At 51.4% G+C, this 22,081-nt stretch overlaps 1 protein-coding gene across 4 annotated transcripts in view; it reads left to right on the top strand.

The window, feature by feature from the left end:
* The window catches only part of NEGR1 (neuronal growth regulator 1), a 152,392-nt gene that overhangs the window by 83,872 nt on the left and 46,439 nt on the right, over window positions 1-22,081 (top strand). For all 4 annotated transcript variants that reach the window (XM_064719928.1, XM_064719927.1, XM_064719925.1 and 1 more), the window contains exon 4: window positions 5,896-6,027. In XM_064719928.1, coding sequence (XP_064575998.1) covers window positions 5,896-6,027 — 132 coding nt within the window. The remainder of the gene's footprint in view (window positions 1-5,895; window positions 6,028-22,081) is intronic.

Genomic DNA, 22,081 nt, shown 5'->3' with positions numbered 1-22,081 from the left:
GAATGAGGACAGAGCACCCTAAATATGGATATATGTCTCTACATGTGTTGTAATCACAGTCATGGATCAAACAATTCCAGTTACAATCCCAGCTAGGATGAAATGAGGAGTGCACGGGGCTCCCTAGAGATGGGAAATGAGAGTTAAACACAGGAACAGGCCATGCAGTAGGTTTGGTTTATTCTCATTGCTTCCACTGCTACAGGGTGGGATTTTGGGGTGTCAGGGTTGGGATTTATGGTCCTGGTGGGTCCCTCCCTCAGGAAATTCCATGGTACAGTTTATCAGAATGGTTTTGCTGAACAAATTAAATGATGTGTGTATAAATTGTGAAGCAAATGGCTACTGAGAGCATCCCTGCTGTTGGATATTTCCATGCATCTCTTTGGCTCCTCAAAGTACATTGAAAGGAAAGGTTTGGCCAATGTCAGGGCCACTGCAGCTGCTCCCTGTGAGCAGAGCAGGGCCATGGGGAGATCCTGCCCTGGCAATGAGGATTTTGTGCTGCCCAGGCCCTGCCTCTGTCACTGGGATTTTGCATTGAGAGATTTGCAGTGAGGGATTGCTCTGCTCCCCCAGCCTGTGTAAATCCTGTAATTACAGACCAGAAGGGTTCCGTGGGCTGCCACAGCCTCTCATCATCCCGAGGAACAGTTGGCTTTACAAAGCAAGATCTGGGAAAAAACCCTCACTTCTGACCTTTAAAACAATGACAATGAATTCGGCCTGAAGTGTCCATCAAGGGACTAGAGGAAAAATTCAGTTGTAGCAGAAAATGGATTTTAACTAAATGTCAAATAAAATTTTATTGGAAGCCCTGGTGATACTTTGGATTAATGGCTTAAAGCGTTTGAGTGGCTGCAGGAAGGAGCTGGGGTGATGCTCCTGGAGAGGGAGGAGAGAAAAGGAGAATTATTGCATTCAGGCTGCAGCAGGGGCCGAGGGGGAGCAGAGCATCCTCATCTGGAGCTCACGCAAAATAAATAAATGCAGAGGTGACACCTGGGGACACGGCCAGGTGCATCCAGGGGCTCAGAGGCACTTCCCAACCCAAATGGACCTGTGGAGATTAATGCAGGGACTCAGAGGGGCTGTCAGTGACCCCCTGGATGTGCTCCTTGCTCCCAGCCCCATCCAAGCCCACCCTGGACATTCTCACCATCCCAGATCTGGGATTCTGTGCCCTGGGGATGCACAGACACAGCAGGGGCTGGGGAGGGAGAGCACAGGCTGCAAAGGGCTCAGAAACCCTGTCGGATGTGAAGGGAGCAAGCCCAGTGCTCACTGCAAATCAAAGTGACTCCGATGAGGGGGAGAGAATGATGAGGAGACTCCATGGGTATCAGAAGGCTGATTATTACTTTATTATACTATACTATATACATTTCATCCAGACTGGATCTGCCCAGCACTCACTCTGCACACACTGCACAGAATCTCTCAACACAGACACAGCTGGCCCTGATAGCCAAGGAAATAAAACACCATCACTGGATAAACAACCTCCACATTGCATTCTGCTTTGGCACATCACAGTGATAAGAATTGTGTTTTCCCTTTCTCTGAGAACGTGAATCTCAGAAATGCTTGGGAAGAGCTGTGCCTTGCTCTTCTCTGTGAAGAGAAATGTGGCAGCAAGGGCTGGCAGGGGCTGTGGTGTGCCCAGAGGAGGTTCAGTGCCCAGGGCACACGGGTACAGGTGTGCACAGGTGTACACACACCACAGGTGCACCACAGCCCTCGCAGCAAACCCAGCCTGGCGCCACCAAGCCAGGGGAAATCTGAGAGCCCCGTGGTGTTGGTATTCTGCCTGCAGCTCCTCTCCTCCCTCAGCCTCATCTGCACTTGCTAATTCCTGCCCGTTCTGGCTGTAATTCCCAGCGGCACTAATGAGGCTCCCGGGCAGGCAGCGCATCTCCCATCCAGCACTAAATTATATTAACCAAGCATATTTAGAATATTCTCAAATTGTTTGTCAAAGCTGCTGCTAAAAGATAAGGAACTGAAATCTCTGAATACAAATGACTCAATGTAGACTAATTCCAGGATATGATCATGATTTACATCAACACAGCCTCGACTCGCATGAGGTCGGATTCAATTTTTCTGAACAAGAGATAAATTGAACCTTTCGTAGGAATAAAAATAAAATGCATTTCAAGGTGATTTTTAAACTTAGTCCGTAAATTATTGGCCCAGAATCTTTATTGTGCATGTTTAACTTGCAGTCATTATGTAAATGCTGGCGTTCTATAAATATTCATTACACAGCCCCATTATGTAAATCCAGCAAATCTCCCCACTCAGCGTAACAGCATCGGGGCTGCGGGTTGTAATCTCCAAATCTGTATTGTTGAAATGTCACCCGAATAAATTGCAGGTATTACTTATTTTGTTCTGACATTTCCCAGCAAAGTGCAGCATCGATAGTTCAGCAGTGGAGGCAGAATGTGAAAGGATGAAGCTCTGCCAGGGCAGAACTTCAGCTCTGCCGTGTGCCACCAACGCCTGGTGCAGAGCACTGCTGCTGTTTGAGGGAGGGATTGAGCAAAGCCTCCCCAAACCCCGAGCAGCAAACCCAGCCCTGTCAGAGCCCCTGGCAGAGAGGAGGAGGGCTCTGCTGGAGTGCCAGTGCTTCAAACCTGCATGTCCAGCCTGCAAATCCCCAGCTGACAGGAATTATTATCGGATTTCCAGGGCTTTGCCTGTGTACAAAGGGCCAACCCTTCAAATGCTCCCTCTCCTGCTTACAGATGGCTTTAAAGCTGGAAGTTTTAGAAGGAAGTTTCTGGCTTGGTTCTTTTTTCTTGCTGACTCCCAAGCAGGGAGCAGGTATTGCTGGGGAAGGATGTTGGTGTTGTTTTCCCCCAGCTGGGGAGGATATTGCTGTTGTTTTCCTCCAGACCAGAGCAATTGTGCACTGTGGATCTCAGCAGAGAGGAGCTGCTCTGCCCCCTTTAAAATATTAACATTAAATTAATATTTTAATTTAACATTAAAAAGGAAAAATGTTAGGCACGTGGGCACACCTTTGGAGGAAGCTCTGGTCAGCTGGAGGCATGGATGAGCAATATTCCCTGGAAAACACCCAAAACCTGCATGCCTTGGGACATGGGATTGTGACCGTGTTCTCATGGGTGCCAGGATGAGGGCAGAGACAAGGATCTGACTCCATGGTTCAGAAGGCTGATTTATTATTTTATTATATTTTATAATAAAATATAAAAAAATAAAATATTATATTTTATAATAATATATATATTATTTATATTACATTAAAACTATACTAAAAGAATAGAAGAAAGGGTTTCATCAGAAGGCTGGCTAAGCTAAGAATAGAAAAGAATGATAACAAAGGTTTGTGGCTCGGCTCTCTGTCCAAGCCAGCTGACTCTGATTGGCCATTAATTAGAAACAATCACATGAGCCCAATCCCAGATGCACCTGTTGCATTTCACAGCAGCAGATAACCATTGTTTGCATTTTGTTCCTGAGGCCTCACAGCTTTTCAGGAGGAACAATCCTAAGGAAAGGATTTTCCATAAAGGATGTCTGTGTCAGTGGGATGGCTCAGGTGGCCTTGGCTCCCCCAGCAGCCCTTGCAGGGAGCAGTGACATTCATGGGGCACGGCTGGTGGCCTGCCTGGGTCAGCCCTTCTGCAGCCTCTCGGGGAGATGAGGGCTTTTATGAGTGTTTGATAAGAATTTCACAGCCCGCTGGTTATCCTGGAGGGATTGTTCAGCTGATGAAGGCATGGCTTGTCATTAAATCAATGGTGCCTGCTATCAAACATGGGGATTAATTAACAGTTTAAAGACAGCCGAGCCCTCAATGGACACGGCTGGGTGGGATTCCTCCCTTTGCCTTTGGATCAGCAATAAAATCACTCCCAACACGACCTCCCAAGCCACAGCTCTGTGTGGAAAAGGCCATGTCCTCTGGGCTCAGTTATGGGGATTTTGGCCTTTTCTTTTTAACAGGACTGGTAGGTACCGGCCTTGGGAGGGTTGGTATCAGGCTCCAATTGAGTGACATCAGTGCCAGAGCCACTGCTCTGGTGAGGTGACATTCCCCTGCAGCTGGGGTGTCCCTCAGAAAGGGCCCTTTCTACCACGACATTGCAGACCTTTGAGCATCCCTTCAGGAGCAATTAAAGGCATTCCTAGAAATCCTCTGGCCTTCTTGAAATCCTTTACAGAATTCACTTTAAAATACACTTGTCAGGAGAAGAATACTCCACCTAAGATGGTCAAATAATTGGGGCTTTGTGGAGGAACTGAGGGACAAGAGTGAGATCAAAATCTCAGTGAGATACAAACTAAAACTGCCCAAAAGTGTGGCACAGAAACGAGCAGGATCTTTTTCTTTTTGACAGTTTTATGATAAATGGGAAGCATTTCTTGCTTTTCAATAAAGGCAGATGAACTCATTAATAACTAATAGAATGCAATGAAAATGAGGGTTTTAAATGCAGGCTGAGCTTATTCCCACAGATATCAGCTCATTTTTACCTGAGAAATGTTGCACTTTTGAAGGAGCAGCGTGTGGGTCTCGGGAGATATGTCCAGAGCTCCAATTATCAGAGCCAACCCAACGTTTCCCCTCTTTCCAGAGGCAGCCAAGCCCAGGCTTGTGCAGATGCACCAATAATTCACCCCTTGATGGCCAGGACATAGCAGCTCTGCCTTGTCCCTGCTGCCCTCGTGGGTTTTTCCAGAGCTCCCCAAGGCACAGTTATTAACAGCCAATTAAAGGCTTTCAGGCTGGGAGAACACTTCCAGCAAAGCTTTTAAACCCTCAGACCTATAATTTCCAGCACCTGTGGTGGTGGCTGCTGTGAGAGCTGTGCTGCAGTAATGATGGCACTGATCTTTTTGGGGTTTGTGGTGTGGTGAGCGCCTTGTGAGGAACCCAAACCTGAAAATTGGCCATGGAGAGGCTGTGAGCACAGCTGGGAGCAGGAGCAGCTCCAGGTGAGGGACACCAAACACTCCCTGCCAGGTGGGAACAGCAGGGGAAGGCTGGGGAAGGACCTGTGCCCCAAGTCAGGGGGGATAGATGTGTTCTGGAACAATTCCTGATGGGTTCCAGTGTTCCTGGAGATGGGTCAGTGTTCCTGGAACAATTCCTGATGGGTTCCAGTGTTCCTGGAGCTGTGTCAGTGTTCTGGGACAATTCCTGATGGGTTCCATTTGAGCTGGGTCAGCGTTCCTGGCTGTGAGCAATTCCCAGTGTGTTCCAGGGCACAGAGAAGGCACACACACCAGTGTTTCTGTGTGGCTCTCTGTCCTCTCCCAGCAGGGAGATCTCTGCCTGTCCTTATTCCTGTGTGACACCCAGATCCTCTGGGTCCTGTGGCCAAGGAGAGCTGTTAATTACTGGATCCAGTTAATTGTTGGCTGGGATCAGCTGCCCCAGGGGTGGCTTTGGTCCCTGCAGTTGGCCCTGGGCTGGCTGTGCTCCATCCTGCAGGGCAGGCTGGGCTCTGCAAACCATCAGGGATGCTGAGCTCTGGAGGCAGGAATGGTGCAGTGCTGGGCTGGTTTGGAGGTCATTTAGAGTTCATCTTGTGCACCCTGCCATGGCAGGGACACCTTCCCCTGTCCCAGGGTGCTCCAGCCTGGCCTGGGACACTTCTGGGGCAGCCAGCTCTGTTCTGTGGCAGCCATCAGGTACAAATTACCCTGGTGTATCTCAGGGCTGTTGAGCTTCTCTGTGGAGCTGGGTCAGAGAGAGCCTCTGGCCAGCCCCAGGAGTCTGGGGGTGTCACCTGCCCTTGGAGCTGGGGCTGCTGCAGTGGCCGAGCGTGTCAAGCTCTCTGCTGTGCAGATGCTGGGTTCAGGGGCTGTGTGCCCAGCCTGCAGTAATCTCCTCCTGTGGCTATCTCATTGCAGCCAAGCCCTTTGAGAGCGGGCAGTACCTGGACATCTACGGCATCACCAGGGACCAGGCTGGGGAGTACGAGTGCAGCGCGGAGAACGACGTCTCGGTGCCGGACGTGAGGAAAGTCAAAGTCACAGTCAACTGTAAGTGCTGCCATTTGTTATTGCCTCCGTGTGGTGCAGCAGCAGGCTGGAGCTGCTGGCCTGGTCGCAGCGGCTGAGGGGGCTCTGCTCTGTCACCTGGCTGTCACCAAGCGAGACTGTCACTCTGGGTGATGACCTGACAGCTGCTGGTGGCTGCTCTGGGTGTTGGGCTGAGCCCTTCTGGTTTCTGTCGTTGTGGTGATGCTGTAAGTGATGTGAGGTGATGAGAAGCTCTGCCTGGGTCCCTGGATGGGGCCTGATCCCCATGGAGTGTGAGCTGCTCCCCAAGGAGGGACAGAGGGACCCTGCTGTGGGGACCTGCTGGGTGCTGGTGCCACCAGCAGCTCTGACCTGCTGGGATCTCCACACCAGGGACGTGCTCCCAGCCTGGGTCTGAGTCTGATCGAGCACTCAGCGTGATATGAAATGTTCTTTTCCCCTCCAACTTGTGAGAAAACTCAGGCACGACAATGTGAATACTTTCTCTTGTTTGTTCTGACAGTTTTCTTTGGTTAACCTCAATTACCCAGTGTGTGATTTGTTTCTGGTTTTGGAGTCACTGTGGCAGCTTTAGTGGTCACAAATATGAGATGTCAGCGTTGTGTCTCCCCCAGAGGCCCTGTCCCAGCTGCTGTGGCAGCAAAGCCCCTCATGCCCTGTCACTGTGGGGCCACTGCTGTCCCCTGGGCATTCCCTGCTGCCCACACTGCTGTGGTTCATGGGGCCAGGGCTCCTTGGGGGACACTGCAGTGACGCTTCTGGAGGAGCTGGATGGTGCTCCAGGGGCACCAATGCAGTGGCACTTCATTTTCACAACAAGCTGGTAAGAGCAAGGCTCCCTCCCCATAAATTCCTTTTATTTGATGCCTGTAGATGTGGGTTGGTGGTGCCTTTGGCAGTGCTGGGGGAAGCTTGGACTTGATGTCTTGGGGGGCTTTTCCAACCTAAACAAATTCTGTGTTCTCTTTTCTTCTGCTGCTTCTCTCACCCACTCCTGGTGCCATTCTGTGACTATTCCTGGTGCCAGTCCATGGTGGTGCTCCTGGTGCCATTCAATTATTGTATTCCTGGTGCCAGTCCATGATGGTGCTCCTGGTGCCATTCAATTATTGTACTCCTGGTGCCATTCCATGACTGCATTCCTGGTGCCATCCAGGGCTCCCCTCCTGGTGCAGGGCGCTGTTGGCACCTGGGTGTTCATGGCACACAGAGGCTGTTCAGTCTCCCAGGCAGGGACACAAAATGCCCAGGTGTAAATGACTCTGTGAAACTCAGCTTTCTGGGCTGGGCATCTTCCAGCCCTGCACACACACGGAGCTCCTGGCACACGTGGGGGCTCTAATGGCTTACAGGGGGTTCATTACACTGCTCCATACACCAGCAGCTGCATTTTCTACTCAGTTTGTGTCTGCCCTCCCTAATTTCCCTTGGAATAAGGGTGGCTTGAGAATCTGCCTGAATCCCAAAAGTCTGGGGAGGCAGAAATGGAGAGGAGCCATTGGAGCTGCTGGTTGGTGCTGAAGGAATGCTCCACCAAATCAAGTTAAAATAGATAAGATGTAATCCAATTTCGTTGCACAAGTAAATCCTATTAGCATTTTCCATTACATTTTGCAAAGCAAATACTGATTTATAGATTATAATATTGAACCCTGCTTTGAATGAACCAGTGTGTGGATTTAATGTGTCATCTGAAAGCTGGTCTGAAACTCTCCAGGTGCTACTGTCACTTTGCTCGTTCTCTCCTGCTCTATTACTGTCATGCTTGAAAAAATATCAAAGGCAGCTGCTAAATCCTAGAATTTCCACTAGAGCTGAGGCCACAGCGAGGGGATGAGGAATGGGATGTGTGCCTCAGGAAACTGGCATTTATTTGCATTTATTTCAAAGTGTCAGCTGTCTAAATAAATAGAAAATGTGGGTTTACAGCGGAGTGGCATTGCAGAATTCCCTTTTGTTAGGATAATCCGTGTCAAGGGTCAGTTTGCCTGTAATTGTACCTTGGACAGCTCTGTTGCAGCTGGAGCTGTCAAACTTGACTGAATCAAGACCCAGTGGTGGCTTTGGGGAGGGAAAGGATGTTTCTGAACTCGTTCCTGGGTGGTTTTGTCCAGTTTTCAGGGTACATTTTCCATTTCCCTGGGTGATTTTGGGGTCCTCAGCTCTGGTTTTGGGTCCCTGGGCCCTGCCCAGCAGAGCAGGGCTTGGCACAGCCCGTGCCCACCTGAAGGCACTGTGAGCCCAGCTGCAGTGCTGGGCTGCCCAGTCCATCGCTGGGATCCTGCTGGCCAAGCTGTTCTCCTCACGTGCTGCAGGTGCTCTGACAGCCCTGTCACAGCATTGACAGGGCTGTGCCTGGCACTCCGTGCCTGCCTGGGACGGCTTCACCCTGGCAAAGCTGTGCCGCCTGCCCAGGACTCAACTGCAGCCCTGCATTTGCTTAATGCAGCCTTTTAGGAAGTTTCTGAGCCTCATTGGGCTGATTTAGCTCGAATCAGTTTGGTTTATCCAGGTGTTCACTGTGTTGTTCTTGCCTTGTCCTAACCTGGGGCACAAACCAAAGGGTTGGGGTCACTGGGTTGGTGAAATTCTGTGTTTGGAATGATTCTGGAAATGCTCTCAGGAAAAGCTTGTGGAGGTGTCCTGTGCAGGGCTCAGGGCTGGACCACGATCCTCATGGATCCCTCAGCTCAGCAGATCCTGTGATTTAGCCCTTCCCTTTTCATGCACGTGCTTTGTGTCCTTCAGCAAATCATTTCAATTTGGGTTTTAGGTGCTTTATTCCCAACCTCATTGGGTTTTCCTGTGCCTCTGGAGCCTGGGGCTGTGTGCTGGGAGCAGGTTCCTCATTCCCTGGGATGTCCCAGCCCTTCCAGGAGCTCTCAGCCAGCCCGGTGGGGTTTGGGGGTCTCTTACAGAGGCAGGTCCTGTGCCCTTCCCGTGGGATGCTTGGATCGATCAGGGATTGCTCTGGGATGGTTTGATCAGGAATTTCTCTGGGATGGTTTGGTAAAGAATTCCTCTGGGATGCTTTGATCGATCAGGGATTCCTCTGGGATACTTTGATCAGGGATTTTTCTGGGATAGCTTGATCAGGAATTTCTCTGGGATAGCTTGGTCAGGAATTTCTCTGGGATAGCTTGGTCAGGAATTTCTCTGGGATGCTTGGATAAGGCATTTCTGGCAGTGGGGTTTTTCTGGTGCAGGGATGTGTGAGTTCTCGTTAGGAATTTTAAGTGGGGTGTTTGTTTTCGCTTGGCCAGGCCGGGCTGTGCTGAACAGCTCCCCTCATTAGCATTTCTCCCCTCATTAGCATTTCTCCCCTCATTAGCATTTCTTCGAAGGCTCCTCGCTGTTGCTATGGTGCTTTGCATAACATTATGGATAATGCTGCGATTTTACTTTGAAATCAGACATCCCGTATGAGCCACGCTGGCCTAATTAAATCTGTAACCTTAAATCTCCTGGGGAAAAGCCCTGCAGGACCTGGGGCTTGCTGGGCTGCCAGTCCCTGGGACATGGCACTGAGACTTTGCCCAGGAGGTGTGCCCCATTCCTGACCCGGGATCAGCATTTCCTGGGCAGGGTCTTGAGTTTGGATCCAAGAAGGAAAATTGCCTCGGTTAAATTATTAAGTGTGAAGGCAAAGCCCACATATTTTCTGGAGGTCTCAGTCCTCCTCTGCTTTGGCACCAAGTCTAAAATTGCTCTGAGCAATTTAATTTTAATTCCCACTTTAATAAAAGAGAGGGGAGGAGGGGGAGGTTATCTCAAAGCAGAAACCAAGAACTCTGATTCTTTCTGGTTTTAATGGCTCCTGATTTGCTGCTCCATGTTTACATCCCTAAGTTTGGGGTTAAAGTCAGCCCTGGCCTTAGGAGCCAGGCTTCACTCCCAGGGGTTTTGCTGCTTCCCCAGGGCTCAGCAGCATTCCAGAGGGGAATGAGTGGCACTGGGGGCACAGAGTGGCACTGGGGGCTCCTGGCACTCTGCTTGTGGCTGGCTCTCTCCATGGAGCAGAGCAGGGGCTCCGTGCCCAGGGGGGTTTGCCCTGCTCTGGGGTGTGTGGGTGCTGCTGGGCACATCCCCAGGCACCACCAGCCCTGCCCCTGCCCGTGCCAGCTGTGCCAGGCTCGGCCCCAGCCTGCCCTGGGTGCCACCAGGCTCTGGGGTGCTGTGGGAAGGCAGCTGAGAGGGCTGGCCCCTGTGTTTGGGGTCCTGTCCCAGCTGCTGCAGCCGTGGGCAGTGCAGGGCCCTCCCTGCTGCTCCTCCCAGCCAAAAACATCTGCAGGAGAGCACAGCTGGACTGGGCTGCTGCTCTGAGCGGGGACAGCGGTGGCTCCTGCATGGGACAGTGCCAGCCTGGTGGCACATTGCTGGGGACAGCGGCACTGTGCAGTGCCAGCCTGGTGGCACATTGCTGGGGACAGGGATGGCTCCTGCATGGGACAGTGGCACTATGGCCAGGCTGGGGTGGCTGTGGCTATGGAAGTGCTCCTGTGGCTGTGCAGGCTGTTTTGGGATGGCTGTGGCTGTGCAGGCTCTCCTGTGGCTGTGCAGGCTCTCCTGGAAGGCTGTGTGTCCTTCTCTCAGCCCAGCCCAGCTCCTGGCTGGCTCCTCCTGCTCCACACCACCCTGATTGTGCAGATGGTGCCCTGTGCAGCTGCTGCACCCTGAGAGCTCTCCCATTGGAGATCCTGCTGCAGTCAGAGAGTGTGGGGACACCTTTCCTGCAGCCCATCCCACGCAGCTGGAGCAGGGAATCACCAGGAGCTGGGGCTGAGGGCTCAGGGTGGGAGGGCTGAGGGAGGGGAGGGGGCAGCACAGCCCTGGGGGAAATTCGGGTTGTGTGTGTTTAAATCAAGGCCAGCAGAGCTGGGTTTGGCTGAAGCCCCAGTCAAAGGCTGCCAGCAAAATATTCCAGGTGAAACCAGTGCAAATAACAGGTTTGGGTTGTTGGTTTTTTACATAAGATAAAGGTCTTTGGAGAATTCCTGCAATCCTATAAATTGGAGGTTTTGTTAATGCACAATGTCATCAGTTGAAGTTTTTATTTTTCTTTTTGCTTTTTGGGTTTTGTCTTGTTATTTTTGGTCACCATTAGGACTAAATTGTTATTTAGCTCATTTGCAAGCTGGCCTCATTGCTGAGAACCTATGTGAGCTGTGTGATGTGCTATCTCATAGCAACACAATGGAAAACAGCTCACACCAATTCGATGAGAGCTGCTCTGGCAATTAAAGCCACCTCAACTGCTTGGTGAGGAGCAATGCTGCTGCATTGAAGAAAACATTTCCCTCAACTGGTGGGGAAGGAAGTGTCCTATCAAGCAGTGGTTGCCATTTAATGTCCTTCAGGTGCTTTTATGAACATTTCAGGAGTCAGATTAAAACAGTGTAATTCAGGTTGGAGACTGGAGTGCAGTTTGGCTCTTGAATTCCCATTGATTTCTTTGGGGGGGATGGATTGTGCAGGGGTTCTGCCAGCTCTGGGTGGCTCCTGCAGACCCCTGTGGATCTCTGTGGATCCCTGCAGGTCCCTGCAGACCCCTGCCCATCCCTGCTCGTGTGGCAGGGCTGCTGCTGCTGCTGTCCCTGCTGGGCAGGGGCACTGTGCTGGCACAGCTCCTCACAGGGGCTTGGCAGGGCCACAGGAGCTGCAGGGTCAGCCTCCAGATCTCCTGAAACATAAGGAGATGGTTTACACCTGCCTGAGAAACCTCTGCTGCTCTGCCAGGAGGTGCTGGTTGGGAGCCAGCAGTGCCAGGGTGGGACAGGTGTGCAGGGACAGCAAGGGCTGCTGTCCCCAGGGTGCCAGGATCTTTGATGCCCTGAGAGCATCACCATCTCAAAGTTACAGGAACAAAGTGGGGATTTATTAAATAAAGGCTTTCAAAGGAAACGCCTTGGGCAGTGCAAGGGCCAGGCCATGGCTACACCCAGCATGGACACCAGGTCAGGAGTTCTAACACTTTTACAAGTTTTATTCCATTTCCATATTGTAGTTAATTGTCCAATTCCAGCTCCAGGTTCTGCAGTCCCGCCCTCCCAGTTTCTCTCCCCCATTCCCCATTGTTTGCACTTTTGGGGCTGAAGCTGCAGTGGTGTCCTTGGTTCTGGGCTGGAAAAGGATTGTTCTGTGTGCCTGAGCTGTGAGGAGAGCTGCTGACATTTATATGGAGTTCAGAGTCACACACCAATGCAGTGCAGAGTCTGGGAAATGTGAAACACTGCAAAGGCAGCTGGGGCAGGGTGGTTTGGGTATCAGGGAATGTTCCCCATGGAAAGGGGATCAGGCACTGGCAGAGGTTTGCTGTGCCCATCTCTGGAGGTGCCCTCAGAGCTCTGGGCTGGGGACAGGGTGGGGACAGGGCACAGCTGGGACTCGGTGACTTTGGAGATCATTCCCCACCTGGTTCTGTGAGATGATGGAGCAGCCATGAGACAGTGCCCCAAAATGGGTGGGAAATACTGTAATCAGTGTATTGCTGGGCTTTACAAAGACACCTTGTGAAGCTTTCAGGCCATGGCTGGTGAAAGTGTGGCACCAGCCCCTGGATCTGTGGGCAGGACAATGCACAGAAGGGTTTTGGGGAGGTTTTACCTGCTGTCATACTCTTGCTGTCACTTTTAAGCCAAAGGAAGGTTCCAGTGGGGCTCTGGACACCTCTGTACATCCGAGTCTGCTGGAGCCCCTCCTGGGGGCAGCAGGAATGAGCTCCTGTGCTGGTGTTCACAGGGGTCCCAGGATGAGGGAAGAGATGAGGATCTGACTCCATGGTTCAGAAGGCTGATTTGTTATTTTATGATATATATTACATTAAAACTATACTAAAAGAATAGAAGAAAGAGTTTCATCAGAAGGCCAGCTAAGAATAGAATAGCAAAGAATGATAACAAAGGTTTGTGGCTCGGCTCTCTGTCCGAGCCAGCTGACTGTGATTGGCCATTAATTAGAAACAACCACATGAGCCCAATCCCAGATGCACCTGTTGCATTCCACAGCAGCAGATAACCATTGTTTGCATTTTGTTCCTGAGGCCTCTCAGGAGGAGAAATCCCACGGAAAGGATTTTCCATAAAAGCTGTCTGTGCCAGTGCTCCCCGCAGGGCTTTGGCCCCCCGAAGGCTCTGTGTGCAGCTCCCCCCATCCCAGAGGTGCTGGGGTCCCATTTGGGGCTGTGGAGCCCCCAGGGCTGGGCAGGGGCTCCCTGGCAGCCAGCTCTGCCTGCAGCAGGTGCCTTTCCCCCTGCCAGCCCCGGCCTCCAGGTGATCCCACTTTAACCACCAGTGAAAATACAGCTCTGGAAATTGAGCCTTTAATGGAAATGAGTCATCTCCAAAGAGCTGCTGCGTTGGAAGCAGCAATTTGGAGCAGAGCTGTGTTAGACTCCGGGCTAGAGCCAAAATTAATGGAGAGCTCTCGAGCTTCCAGGAGTGTTCCCCTGCCCAGATCACTCTCCAGCAAAAAACAATTACTTAAAATATTTCCTAATAGTCAACAGAGTGCAGAGCAATATTTCTGCCTGTGATTGCATTGTGCCTGGCTGCTGTGGGGCCAGGCTGAGGGCTCCTGTCCCTTGCAGAGCTTTGAGGTAATGGTCAGAGGGGTCTGAGAGCAGCTGCTGGGGCCACAAAAAGCCAGGTCTGAGCAGTGTCAGCCCAGTGCAACTCCCCATCCCTTGATATTTTATTTTTCATGTTGTTTTTATCCCAGTAATTGCAGTTTGAAATGGCTCTGCACTAGGAATGTGCTGTAAAGACATTATTACAGCCTGATTTTTCCTGGGGTTCAAGTACCTGCTGCGGTGGCAAAGGTGTGGTGGAGGCAGCAGATGGGAGCCACAGGGGCTTTGAGAAGTCCCCTCTTGCTTTTGTGGTTTAAAACAAAGCTGTGCTAAGAATAGGAAGGAATGATAACAAAGGTTTGTGTCTCAGCTCTCTGTCCAAGCCAGCTGGCTGTGATTGGCCATTCATTAGAAACAACCCCATGAGACCAATCACAGATGCACCTGTTGCATTCCACAGCAGCAGATAATCAGTGTTTGCATTTTGTTCCTGAGGCTTCTCAGGAGGAACAATCCTAAGGAAAGGATTTTCCATAAAAGATGTCTGTGCCAGCGCAGACCCTTCCCAGAGTGAAACCCTTCCTGCTCTCAGAGAGCCCCTGAGGCTGTGGCCGTGTCCCTGTCACCTCCCTGTCCCTGTCACCTCCCAGCAGAGCTGGGGAGGGCAGCCCAGCCCTCCCTCTATGCAAACTGAACTCCTTTTAATACAGAGCGAGAGCTTCGAGACCTTTCATGGCTCCCTCTCATTCTTCATGAGCTACATATGTACATCAGCTCCAACACTCTGTCAGGGAACAGGGGTTTTCAATCAAAAAGACTGTCAGGAAAGCTGATTCACTAACAAGAAAGCTGTCAAGCTGTGACAGCTGCTGTCTTTGCAACCCCAAACAATCTGTTCAGTGCTAACTGTGACTTATGCTTGCATTTATTATCGGCAGTAATGAGTGCTGGCCTCGGCAGCAGCGCTGGGCTCACCTGGCAGCCTGGGATGCAATCTCAGCGAGCTGGATGGGAGCCCTGTGCTGCACAAAGCTCTGCCTCTGCTCCTGAGCTCTACCCAAGCCCCAGTGAAGCCCTGTCCCTGCTTCTGTAGCTCAGAGTGGGTCTGGGGGTTCCACCACTGCTGGGAGATAACGAGGGTGGGATTCTTCATTTCCCGCTTTGTGCTCAGTAATGGATTTCAGTTTAAACACAACATGTTTATCCACAGAAACCAGGGAAGAAATTTGGGCTGGTGCTTATTATCCCAGCACCTCAGAGACCCCAAAATTCCCAGGAAGGGAAGGGAAGATCCTGAGGGCTTAGGCAGGTGCTGCTGTCCAGGTGTCAGCACTCACCCTGTCAGATTCTAAAATGAGAAAAGAGCGAGAGCACCTTGACATGTCCCTCAAGCAAAGTCTTCCAGCTCTGTCTCACCATCCCCAAATCTGCTTTGCTGCAGTTCTGGCTGATTGCTGCCAGGCTGGCCATGGCAGAGCGGGGCTGGAGCTGGTTCCTCCTCCCTGCTGATCTGCACTCTCAGTGCTGCATCCCATCCCAGCAAATCCCCTGCTGCAGCTCTGCCGGGCCAAATTCCCTCTGTCCCCTGCACCTGGGGAGCTCCAGCTGGGCCCAGTGCTGCCTGGCCCTGCAGCAGCAGGTTTGCTGTGGGTAACCAGTGTGTGGGGCACCTCTGGGAGCCCCTGGCTGGCTGCGACCCCAGGTGTGATCCCAATAAATCCATCAGGGAGCTGCAGGGTGGGCTCAGGTGTGTGCTGGTGGCTGTGCTGGGTTTGGGGGGCACAGCCAGGCCCCAGATGGGTGTTTGGGGCTGGGGCATTGCACAGGGTGACCCCATCAGTGTCCCTATGCCCACGAAGGTGCCCTGGGGTGGTTTGGCCATGGCAGGGGCACTGTGCAGGGTGACCCCAGCAGGGTCCCTATGCCCACGAAGGTGCCCTGGGGTGGTTTGGCCGTGGGGCTGCAGCAGGGCTCTGCCTGCATCCCCCCCTACCCTCAGGGACTTGGCTCCTTGCTTCCCAACTTTCCTTCCTTGGAAAGCCACCAGCTTGCTGTAGTTCATCTTCTCCTCAGCTTTGCTGCCAAAAGATGCTCTCAGCAATTCCTGGAAGCCGTTGGAGTCCATTGCTTGTGCCTTCCCTGGAGGGAAGGAGGGAGGGAGGGAAGCAGCGAGGCAGGGCCTGGTGTGGGCTCCCAGCCAGGCCCAGGCCCAGCTCTCCCTGCAGGCTGGCACGGCCCTGTGGCACTGTCCTGTCCCTGTCCCTGCCCCGCAGTGCCACTCTGATGTTTTCCACCCACATACCAATCACCCATGGGTTATAAGCTTTGTGCTCAGCACCTCAGAGAGGTTTCCTGTCCAAACCCAGAAATGGCTCAGCAGGCAGGGATTTGGGGGCTCCAGTGCAATCCATGAGCTGGACTGAGGGAGGAGATGTGACATCCCTGTGACATCCCTGTGACATCCCAGATCCCACCAGGGAATGCCTGAGGCTGCTCTCTCCCGAGGGGATGGCACCATTGTTCAATTCATCCATGAGGGCATTAATTAATCCACAAGGGGATGGCACCATTGTTCAGTTAATCCATGAGGGCATGGCACCATTGTTCAATTAATCCACCTTGAAAGTACAGGGCTGGTAAAGGGAAGGGCTGGGTGGGAAAGGCAAAGCTGAAGGAAGACACATTTAGATATTGGGGATATTGGAAGGGATTCCTGGCTGGGATGGCATTCCCAGAGCAGCTGTGGCTGCCCCTGCATCCCTGGCAGTGCCCAAGGCCAGGCTGGACATTGGGAGGTGTCCTTGCCATGGCAGGGGTGACACTGGATGGGATTTAAGCTCCCACCCAACCCAAACCAGCCTGGTATTCAGTGAAAAGCTCAAAAGAGCGCCTGTGTTCCATCCAGAACTGAATTCTTCCCCCATCTCCTGTGTTTGCATGTACAATGTATGGAAATGCGTGTGTCAGGATGGCAGCGAGTCCAGATGCTGATAAGTGATGGAGAAAAGCTGGAATAAATCAGCCTGCAACTTGCTGAGCCCAGTGGTTGTTCCAGCTGTGTCTCTCCAATGTTTCTGCACGGCAGAGAAGGTTCTGACATGAGGAGCCATTATGAAACCACTCCATTAATCTGGGTAGAGGGAGGGCTGCTGCGCTGAATAAATTAGAAAAATTAAATAATCCAGAGTGTCGAAAGCCCATCTTAATTATTTAAAGTACAAGTAACGCTGTCTGGCTTGTTACTGCGTTGGTAAAACACTCGGAGGGTGTGTATACAGAAAAGAATATATTTGAATATCGCTGATATCTGTTCTTCTGAGCACAAAACACATCTCAGAAAACCTGCTCTCTTACCTGGAATTTTTTATCTTAACACCCTGGAAAGCAATTTCACTTACAAAAGATGGCATTAGGATGCCAAATTAAAAGCTGATGAAAACAGGGAAAATAAAAGATCTTTTTTTTTTCTTGACATTTACAATTAATGCCACAGAAATGTTGGTTTAATCAGACAATATGGGGGCTCACAAAGGTGAAATTGGAAGTTTCCAGCCCTGAATGCTCGTGTAAAAGTTAATAAATTCAGCTGGTAATCATTATGCACATGCTAGTTATAATAATTTACTGTCCATACCAAATCTTTATAAGCATTGTAATTAAATATAAAATGCACATTAGAATTATAATGAGTAATTAGGGCAACATAACTAATGTGCCTAAAAGTCCCGAAGCTCATTAAAATGTTAAAAGAGGAAACCTGCTGGCGCTGGGGCTGGAGCATTCCCTGTGCCCAGGAATGCCATGGGTCTGACCCTTCCTTTAGACCCTTGGAAGCACAATGGAGATAGTTGGGATGGAGACCATGTCCAACAGGTTTTTGGGCTGGTTTTGATTGCATGGCCTGAGAATGCCATGGGTCTGACCCTTCCTTTAGACCCTTGGAAGCACAATGGAGATAGTTGGGATGGAGACCATGTCCAACAGGTCTTTAACTGGTTTTGGGGACCGGATCCAACAGGTTTTTGTGCTGGTTTTGATTGCATGGCCCGGGATTGCCATGGGTCTAACTCTTTCTTTAGATACTTGGAAGCACAGTGGAGGTATTGGGATGGGGACTAGGTCCAACAGGTGTTTGGGCTGATTTTGAGCAGAACCTCAGGGGTTAAGTTTGGGTTTCCATGAGAAGGTGTTGGGGAGATGCAGAGTGAGAACCAGGGACTGATTGGGTTGGGAGAGACCCTAAATCCCATCTCACCCCAGCCCTGCTGTGGCAGGGACCCCGTCCATAGCCCAGGTCCCGTTCAGCCTGGTCTGGGCACTGCTGTGTGTGGGGTGACACCTGTGTGGGTCCCAGGTGTGACACCAAACCCTTGGGGACACCTGGCACCAGCTCTGGGGCGTGCTGAGCCCAGCCCTCCTCCCTGCTGTCAGAGCCCAGAGCACCTGTGGGTTTGATGATGACCCCTGGAGCAAGTTGCCAGCCTTGTACGAGGACCTGAAAGCCACAGAAGTTTAAGTAGTGTAATAATAAAATTATCACTGGGTGAAAAAGTAGATTTTGGGGTTTTTAGAATAGGGGTTTTGGGGACAAGATGGAGGGACTTGGGTGTGTCCAGCCTTTCTCCTTCTTCTTTTCTACCTCCATCTTCTGCTGTGATGTTGGCACTTTGGGATTGGTTTAGAGTAGAAGCTCACTGTCTAACATGAGTGATGGGTATTGGAATATTTATAATTATAAATATGTTATACACAGTTTGTAGTATAAAGAGATAACACTGCCCCGAGGGCAGGCAGAGTGCCCGGAACTGTCCTGCTGGATGCACCTCAGCAGGTCAGAGAGAAAAATTTTTATACATAAGATACAATAAACAACTCTGAGAGCGAGAAATGAAGAACTGCAACTCATTCTTTGACCATGCGGGCGAAACAGAGACTGTTCATGTGTCTCAGGGCTGCAATAAACTGCAACCTTCAAGCCCCTGCAGTGGGGTGCACAGATCTGTGTTTTGGGGACAGTAAATGTGAGCTGTGGCCAGCAGCAGTCCCTGCCAGCCGTGTCCCAGGGACAGACAGACGTGCAGGACATGGGGATGCTCTGCACGGCTCCAGCCCCCGCCCCAAAAGCCTTTCCCAGCAAGGCACTTAGAGCCCGCGGGGAAATTGCTACCCAGCAGTTCCTGTAACTCATTTCCAAGGCAGGAATTGGGCTTGGTTTGAAGTGCCCTGCTCGGCAGGGATGAGCCACGGGAGGGGATTGAACAAGGAGCCACTGTGGGGACAGAAACCTCCGGATCTGAGTCACAGGAGCCGGCGCTGCTGACAGACACGGATAATCACATTTTCCCTCTACCCTTTTATTTAACCGTTATTTAGCGGACCCAGAAATGACAAATACATTTTAAATTATTAGTTTTACGCCAGGTTTGCTTGTTAAGATCCCTGTTAGGTTTTATTGCGGTGTCTCTCTCGGCCGTTGATTTGTCTGGGTAACGCTGCCCTGGGAGCAGTGGGGGGCTGGCACCCCTTCCCTCCTCCCTCAGCCTCCCTCCCTCCTGCTGCTGCCCATCCCTGAGCCAGGGCGTGATTTCCTCGCTGGTGTTTATTGCTGTTTGTGCTGGGTGCCCAGCAGGAACCAATCCCTCCCTCACACCTGCCATGGAGAAGCTCCAGCTGTGGGGTGTGAGGGAGGGCTGGAGCTGGGGTCTCACTGCTCCCACTCCTCCCTCCAGCCCCAGCTTCTTTCTAACCACATTTCTGCTCCCTGTGATTGTCTCTGCCCGTTCAGGGCAGCCCTGGGCAGGTGAGCAGCAGCTCTGGGCTGTGGGATCTCACCTGCAGCTGCTCAGGCTTGCAGGGCTGATGGATTTCTGGCTCCTTAATTAGAGCTCCAGGAGCACAGCTGCACCCCACAGTTTGTCTTTGGAGTAAAAGCCATAAAATAAGCTGACAGTGATAAATCCAGGAGATGGTGGCTCCAGCAATCTCCGCTTTGTGTTTCCATGCCTGTACTAACCAGGGATTTCCTGGAGCAGGGAACATTGATTTCCATTCTTGTTCCGAACAAACAGGAGCTGAAATCCTCCTCAAAGGGAGATCTGAGAAAATTTCCTCCTCAGAAGTTTTCCAGTAGTTTCCAAGCCAGCAGCAGAGCCTGGAATTGTTATTTGGAGCTGGGCTGCAGCTGGCATCCCCATCCCAGCTGCCCATGAAGCAGCAGAAAGCTGCAGGGCTTTATGCACCAGCTCATCCTGAAACACATTGTCAGGGATGTTCTGCCTTTGTGTAAAGAACAGCCAGCCAAGCAAGACAGAAATAACCCCAAAACAGCAAGGAGAAGGTGAGCAGGCCCAGGGGGAAGCAGCAAGGTGGTGCCTCTGAGGAACAGGGGCTTGGGACGTGACTCAGGCCTTCCTCATCTCTTATCTGCTCCTCCAGGGGTCACATCTTTGACACAGCCTGGGCAAGGAGTGGGAATGTTTCACGTGTCCCTGTTGATTTTATGGAGTAACAAAAACAATCTGTATTTCTTATGCAGATTATGAAGGAGTCATGCAAATTGCTTACACATGTATTATCCCCTTCAATCGTTGATGTTCCCGGGTGAAAGCTAATGGATTTATGGATTGGTTTGCTGCAATCATTGCATGAGGAGGCTGGAGGCAAGGGCTGAGAGGCTGATGAGGGAGGATGGAGGAGGGAGCAGCAGCCCTGCTTTAGCCCCAGGTGGAACTCCCCGTCCCAGTTTGGTTAAAAGCAGGGGTTGTGCTGAGGGCTGTGTTTGCTGTCCCTGGCCATGGCAGCTGTGCTCCCAGCAGGTTCCCTTCCTGCAGAGTGGGACAGAGCCCTGCTTGAGGGGGGACTGGCTGTCACTGCCCAGAGGCTCACAGGAAACATCCCATTGTGTCATTGACCACCTCCCAAGGAACGGCTAACGCAGGGCTTGCCCTGGATTTAGAGACAGGAACCTTTGCAGAGCTGGTGTGGGCACTGCCACGGTAAAGCACACAAAGGAAAATCCCTCAGAAGGGTCTGGGATGATCCACAGAGGATTTGGCAATGCAGAAGGCAGTGCAAAGGACAGGGATGCAGAGATAAGGCTGCACAAGGGCTTAGCGGTGCTCAGTCGTTGAGTATTTCAGATTTACAAAGCGATTTGGTGGGGTAACAAATCAGTTTACTGTAATTACAGCAATGCTCAGCTACAGAGCTGAGATAGCTGCACTGATCCATAATCGACTCACACTCAGGTAAAACCTGGTGTGCACCTGTTTCCAGGTGTGGAAATAGCCTGTCCAAAACTCCTTGTGCTTCAGGGAGACTTTTCCATCGCATCCCATCCCATCCCATCCCATCCCATCCCATCCCATCCCATCCCATCCCATCCCATCCCATCCCATCCCATCCCATCCCATCCCATCCCATCCCATCCCTTGGGGTTTGCACCTGGAGGAGGTGGGGATGGGTAGGGGTCACTCAGCCCTGCTGCTCTAGGGCTGAAGGTGTTGCTGTGGCCACCACCAAGCTCCATCCAAGCCAGCACCTCCTGAGCTTCTCCCCAGCTTTTCCAAGAGCTCCTGCTGGCCAGGCTCGGCTGGGGTGGTCCCAGGGCCCCTCAGCACTCAGTGGTTCAGCTCCTGGATCCGGGCTGGGGGAGCAGCACCACGATGTGAGGGGAGCAGAGCGAGGCAGGCAGAGCTCCACGGGCCCATAAACACCTTAGAGCAACATCTGGAGAGCTGCTCGGGAAAAAATAAACAGATTTTTATTTATAAGTGATGTGGTTTGGTTTTTACAGCGTTTTGATGATGCACATAAATTATTGTTTAAAACCAGAGGATGTAAAAAGTTCCAGGAGGAGGCAGTTGTTGCCTTTGATAATCTCTTTCCTGAGGAATTTGCTGTGTTTTATTTTCAGCTGGCAGTTCCTTCTGCTGGTAACTGGAAAACCTGACAATTGCTTTTCATCTTTATTTGTGTCTGTAGTTCTAAGCTCAAAAAGTTTATTCCTATTTAGAGTGTTTACTATTTAAAAAGACAAAATGCACTTACTGAAACAACTCAACGTGCGGCGGAATGATGGGAAAATCACTTTTCTCTGATATTTGTGGTTGGCTCAGAATTTTGGAGGTTCACTCTGTTAGTTTGAGACCTCAGAGGTTTGGGGGTGCGTGCAGCTGATGCAGGAGATCAGCGACCTGTCAGTGACAGGGTCCCCCAGTGCTGGGGGATGCTGTGCCTTTCCCAGTGCTCAGGATTTAAACCCTGATGGCTAATTAAAGAATGCTGTGGGCTGTGCTGGGGGACTGAAAAGCAGCTTTTTGCAGGACTGCATTGCTGTGTCTCCACATCTCAGCTGGGTTTTTACACCAGGCACACGGAGCAGGATGTGCAGTGTGGATGTGGAGTGTGGGATGTGCAGTGTGGGATGTGCTGAGTGGGATGTGCAGTGTGCACCAGGCACACACAGCAGGGCATGCAGTGTGGGAT

The sequence above is a fragment of the Zonotrichia leucophrys genome, chromosome 8, assembly GCF_028769735.1.
Source record: "Zonotrichia leucophrys gambelii isolate GWCS_2022_RI chromosome 8, RI_Zleu_2.0, whole genome shotgun sequence".
NCBI classification, from domain to species: Eukaryota; Metazoa; Chordata; class Aves; order Passeriformes; family Passerellidae; genus Zonotrichia; species Zonotrichia leucophrys.
The sequence above is the reverse complement of the archived record's forward strand: the minus strand, read 5'-3'. Positions and strand labels throughout refer to the sequence as shown.